This window comes from Arvicanthis niloticus, chromosome 27, assembly GCF_011762505.2.
Source record: "Arvicanthis niloticus isolate mArvNil1 chromosome 27, mArvNil1.pat.X, whole genome shotgun sequence".
Classification (NCBI taxonomy): Eukaryota; Metazoa; Chordata; class Mammalia; order Rodentia; family Muridae; genus Arvicanthis; species Arvicanthis niloticus.
Genome location: NC_133435.1, coordinates 1,144,316 through 1,149,441, shown reverse-complemented (window position 1 = coordinate 1,149,441; position 5,126 = coordinate 1,144,316). Strand labels below are relative to the sequence as shown.

Genomic DNA, 5,126 nt, shown 5'->3' with positions numbered 1-5,126 from the left:
AGGCATATAAGCAGGCAGAACACTATGTAATAAATAAATAAATCTTTAAAAAATACATTATAGAAGTTGTTTGTATTTTCTGTTAACATCACATATCAATAGATGAGTTGAATTTTATCAGATGTTCATGATCTCTATTCATGTTATTTATGAACATAATAATTCATTTGAGAGGCTGAGGCTGAGACAAGATGATTATGAGTTTGAGGCCATCCTGAGCTTCACAGAAAGTTGAAGGCCAATAAGGATTATATGGAGTCAGAACTTATTCCTCCTGCCCACTCTCCGCAAAACAAAACAAAACAAAACAAAATTACCACACATACACACCCACCCAAGTTGTTAAATAAATTCACATCTCTGAGTAGTTCCAAATTCTTTCCACTTCAAGATTATGTAAAGCATTCCTTTCGGATCTAATAACAAAGGGTCATTGTGACTTATGATGACAACATATGAAGTTCCAAATAGTCCAAGGAGCTGGTTAGAGGTAAGATGTTACAGAAAAACATAACACAGAGCTGGTTAGAGGTAAGATGTTACAGAAAAACATAACACAGAGCTGGTTAGAGGTAAGATGTTACAGAAAAACATAACACAGATGTCTGCTTCTGCTTAAAGGAATGGAAAGTGAAGGTTAGGCAAGGGATTTTTATATAGTTCAGAGAAATGTAAATATGATCAAATACCGTAGGAAGAATTTCTTAGAAAAAGAGACACTGAAGATAGAGGGACTTCTTGGTATACTGTAGGCATAAGGTTACTAAACAGGAAGATGTGTGGGGAAAGGATCTCATATTGAGAGAGAGAAAATATCAACAGAATTGGAAGAAATTTAGAAACAGATTAAGATATGTGAAATTATGCCAACTAGATCCCTAAAACTTCAGCCTAGATTACAGTTTTCTCAAGAAGTACTGGGAAAGTTTTAAGGGGACTTGAGTGTATAAATGTGTGAGGGTTTTATTTCTCTGCTTTGACTGTAGGTGTAAATAGCTGCCTTAACTTCTTGCAGTAATGAACTAGACTTACAATCTAGACTTGTAAGCCACATTAACTTCTGTTCCCACCCATTGCTGTTTTCAAGGTATTTTATCACAACAGGAAATGGAACTAGAAGTGGAAATGACAAAATATAGAAACTGAGAAAGTATCAAACAGATTTAATAGGACTTTACTGAGTCAACTGACTAACATAAAACAAAAGAAAAATGCCCAGGCATTATGACATTTTTCATGCTAGTGTTAGTATTTTTGTATTTATAGTAGCACAAAATAGTATGTTGTGTGTTTTCTCTTCCACGTTATAAGACTGGCCATACCTGTGGCATGATGATGACAATCTTCCAGATTTAAAGTTTTACAAGGTTAATAAGATAAATGGAAACCAATGGAACTATTGAGATCACAGACCATAGAAGCAAATATTGATGTGGTATCAGGAAGAAGGAGCTTGGATAATGGGTAGCAAAGTTACACTGGAAGAATAGGGTCTTATATTTTGTAGCACAGTGGGTGACTATAATTCACAATATTTCATCCATATCATAAAGAACTAATAGAAAATTGAAGCTTCCTAACACAAGAAAAAGGTAAATGTTAAAATTGTAAAAATGCTAAAAATCATAATGTGGTGTATATATGAACCACATGATCGTACTTATCTCTGAATGCTTGTACTTTGTTAATCCGAGAGAACACTTTTCACAGAAGTCCAACTGTAGAATCAGCCCAGATGTCCATTATATGAAAGGATAAAGAAAATGAGGTATATAGAGACAATAGAATTTTTTTTTTAATTTTTTGAAATGGGGTTTTGTGTAGTTCAGTCTGGCCTAAAACTCAATGTGTAGCTAAGGATGTCCTTAAAATTCTGGTCTTCCTGCCTCCATATCCCAGGTGTATGTCATTACTGACCTGTATCACCACATTTAGTTTTATGGAGATGAAACCTAGGGTCTTTTGCATACTAAGCAAGCATTCTACCAACTGATCTCCATCGCTGGCCATATTGGAGAATGATACTGTGCCATTTGCCTGAGAGTGGATAGAACTAGAGATCATCATATTGAGGGAAAGAAGTCAGGTATTTGGAAGGACAAATACCAGGCTCTGGAGATGACTCAGTGGATAAAACACTTCTGTGCAATTATGAGGAATTGGAGTTTGAATCCCTAGAAGCCACATAAAAGCCAGCTAATATTTGGGAACATGTAGATATACAAGTATGCATGTAACATTAGTGAAAAAAGGGGTCAAGAATTAAAAAAAGCAAGGTGGGGCTTGTATGAAGACCTTGGTGAGAAGAAAGGGGAGAAATGATATAATTAATCTCAAAACGAAAAGTAAAGAAAGAAAAACACACAAGTGTGGTGGCCACCTGTAATCACAGCACTGAAAAGGCAGAAATAATGGATCTCAGGGGCAAGCTGGCTAGCTAGACTACCCAGAATTAGTGAGGGTCAGGTTCAGTGAGAGACTTACCTCAACACATAAAGTGGAGGTCTATTGCAGATATGAACTTGAGACCTCCACAGGCACACATGTATGTGTACACACATGTATACATATAAGCATATGCACATTCTACACATATACATGCAAAAGAAACGACAAAATACCAGGTTTTCTCTTATTTTGAAACTATATTTGAAACAATTTTAACATTTGTATTCTTTTTGATAGGGGTGGAGAGGGCTCTAGATATGTGTAACATTGACAAGCATATGGAGGTCAAATGTCAGCCCATGGGAGCGGATGCTTTTTTCTTTCACCATGTAGGTCAAACTCAGGTTATCAGGTTCTACAGCAAGGGCCCTTACACCTTGAGACTCACTTTGACACATAAAGTGTGTTTTAAATCACAAAATAGAATATGACACAATAAAGGGAAACATAAGAGATGTAGAAGGGTAACGGGAGGAGGAGGAGGGAGAAGAGGCCTAACAGCAATAGCAGCAGTGACTATGATCAAAGGTTATTATTCATTGATATGAAAATGCCACAGTGAAGCCCCTTTGTGTAGTTAATGTGTGTTAATAAACATAAGTAAATAAAAAAGGGAGAGTAATGTGAAATTCAGTAGTTAGAAGTCAGCTTTTTGATCATGAGAAATAGTAATGCTGTTTGTTCCATAAATAGAACAAAACTTCTAGAAATCAAAATATGGTACTGGATGAATACATTTCTTTTCCTTCCTTCCTTCTTTTTCTGTTCCCGTGTGAATAGTCTTTCTAAATTACTTATTTTTAACATGACCATTTGGGTTGATAAATACATCTCAGGCTTTATAGTGATTCTTCAAGAATGATATTGTTGGTAGTTTTACTATTGATTTCTTAAAAATAAATACTTATTCTTTGAAAGTTACATACATGCATGAAATGTATTCATCATATCATTCTTCTATTCTAGCCCCTGGTTTAACCCAAATACCTTCATCACTTCTCCTTCCCAACTCTCTGTACTTTTTTTTAACCCACTGAAAGTTATCAGTGCTTATAGTACGTGCATGAGTACAGGGCCATTGACTGGAGCAACCTACCAGGGGCCACATCCCTGAAGAAAAATCACTGTTCCTCTCTCAACAGCCATCAGCTGCCATGAGCACCTTCTACATCTGTGCTGTACTGTTGGCTGGCTTGATCTAGTTCAGGTTTTGTACAAGTAATTAGAGCTATTGAGAGTTCAATTGCAGTGGCCCCGTCATGTCCAGGAAACAATTTCTCTTGCATTCTTTCCCAACCTCTGGCTCTTACATTTCACTATCGGCTTAAGTGTTAAAAGAGCTATAAAAATCAAGTGGTTCATAACAAATTCATGGTCAGATAACATAGAAGAATGAAAATATTAGAGACTCAGAGGAAAACTGAGTACTGTGTTATGACAGGGAATGTAAGGACTCAAGCAGTTGTCAGTAGAGTCAAAAAGAAAAAAAAAAAACCACCTAAAAATACACTCCAGCAAAGGGAGTTTTGCCAAGTTGTGGGAGAGCTTTGACTGAGCTTTCTGTGCTCAACTTAGATCTGTTTGATGTTTCTGATTACAGGTCAAATGTATCACTAGAGGGAGAGGTAGAAGGTGGATATTACAAGCAGCATTATTAATTGATAGGTGTAACATGAATAATAAAAGACAGCCTTCCATCACATTGATCCAATTTCATGACTTATGCTTATAGGGCTAAGAACAGAGTCAGATGGGCAAGACTTCACAGAGGAAGCAATGTGACTGTGAGAACCCATCAAAACCTTGTTTAAGTACCTCAATCCCCTTGAGGTTGTCTAGTTATACGTTCAAGAGGCCAGTCACTAAAATCACATCCCATCTGGGCAATGAGGTAAGATACTATCAGTGGGAGGAGACCTTGGAGAAGCCGGAACAAGCCTGCTGGCAGAAGAGACTTCAAGGACTCCAGGCCTACAGCAGTACAGGAGAACTTTTGAACACTTCAGACATTGCCAAGGCTTTGCAAGACCTCACACCTAAAGACACAGATGCCTCTGCTTCAGCCACGCAAGCCAACAGCATTGACCCCAGGCCCATGCCCACCCTTGAGTCATCTTCACATTTGTCGAAGATGATTCCAGAAGCAGGCCCACAGATTGTTTGCAAAGAATTTCTGGTCACTGAAGAGGATATTGTCAACCAGGAAAGGAAAGTGCAAATAGCAAGAGAAAGACTGGCAGTGGCGTTGATTGCACACAAGCTAGCAAATGAGGTGGAGAAAATGAAGGGGTCAAGGAAGACAAACTTATAAACATGATGGGGGCAAGGCTGGGGAGAAGACACTGCAGATGAAACGGGGCATGGCTTTGTTTTAACAGCTCCTTGCAGTGTCTTTTATTTTGAGACCTTGAAACGTTAAACTTAACAATACTTTATTAAAAGTCTTTGTGCCATGCAAAAATTATATAATATGATAGTTTACTACCTTTTTCTCTTACTCCACCCACCTTTCTTTCTTTATGCTGAAGATTGAACCCAACTTCCCACTCATCGAGCTACATCACCCAGCCCAGTAGGTTTTATTTTATTATTTTTAAAATTATTTTAGGAGTTTGAGAGATGCCTCTGTGATTAACATGATGGCTGTTCATCAGAGGACCCAAGTTCAGTTCCCAGTG

The 5,126-nt window shown here is 37.6% G+C and overlaps 1 protein-coding gene across 1 annotated transcript; it reads left to right on the top strand.

Annotated features, from left to right (window-relative positions):
• Positions 1 to 446: 446 nt before the first annotated feature.
• On the top strand, positions 447 to 4,843 carry Mbd3l1 (methyl-CpG binding domain protein 3 like 1). Its single transcript, XM_076925912.1, has 2 exons — positions 447 to 490; positions 4,181 to 4,843. The coding sequence occupies exon 2, from the start codon at positions 4,199 to 4,201 to the stop codon at positions 4,757 to 4,759; it is 561 nt and encodes a 186-aa protein (XP_076782027.1). The 5' UTR covers positions 447 to 490; positions 4,181 to 4,198; the 3' UTR covers positions 4,760 to 4,843.
• Positions 4,844 to 5,126: the final 283 nt, after the last annotated feature.

Excerpts from the sequence above, each read along its gene's own strand:
- Mbd3l1 (XM_076925912.1), top strand. The coding sequence starts at position 4,199 with ATGGGCAAGACTTCACAGAGGAAGCAATGTGACTGTGAGAACCCATCA.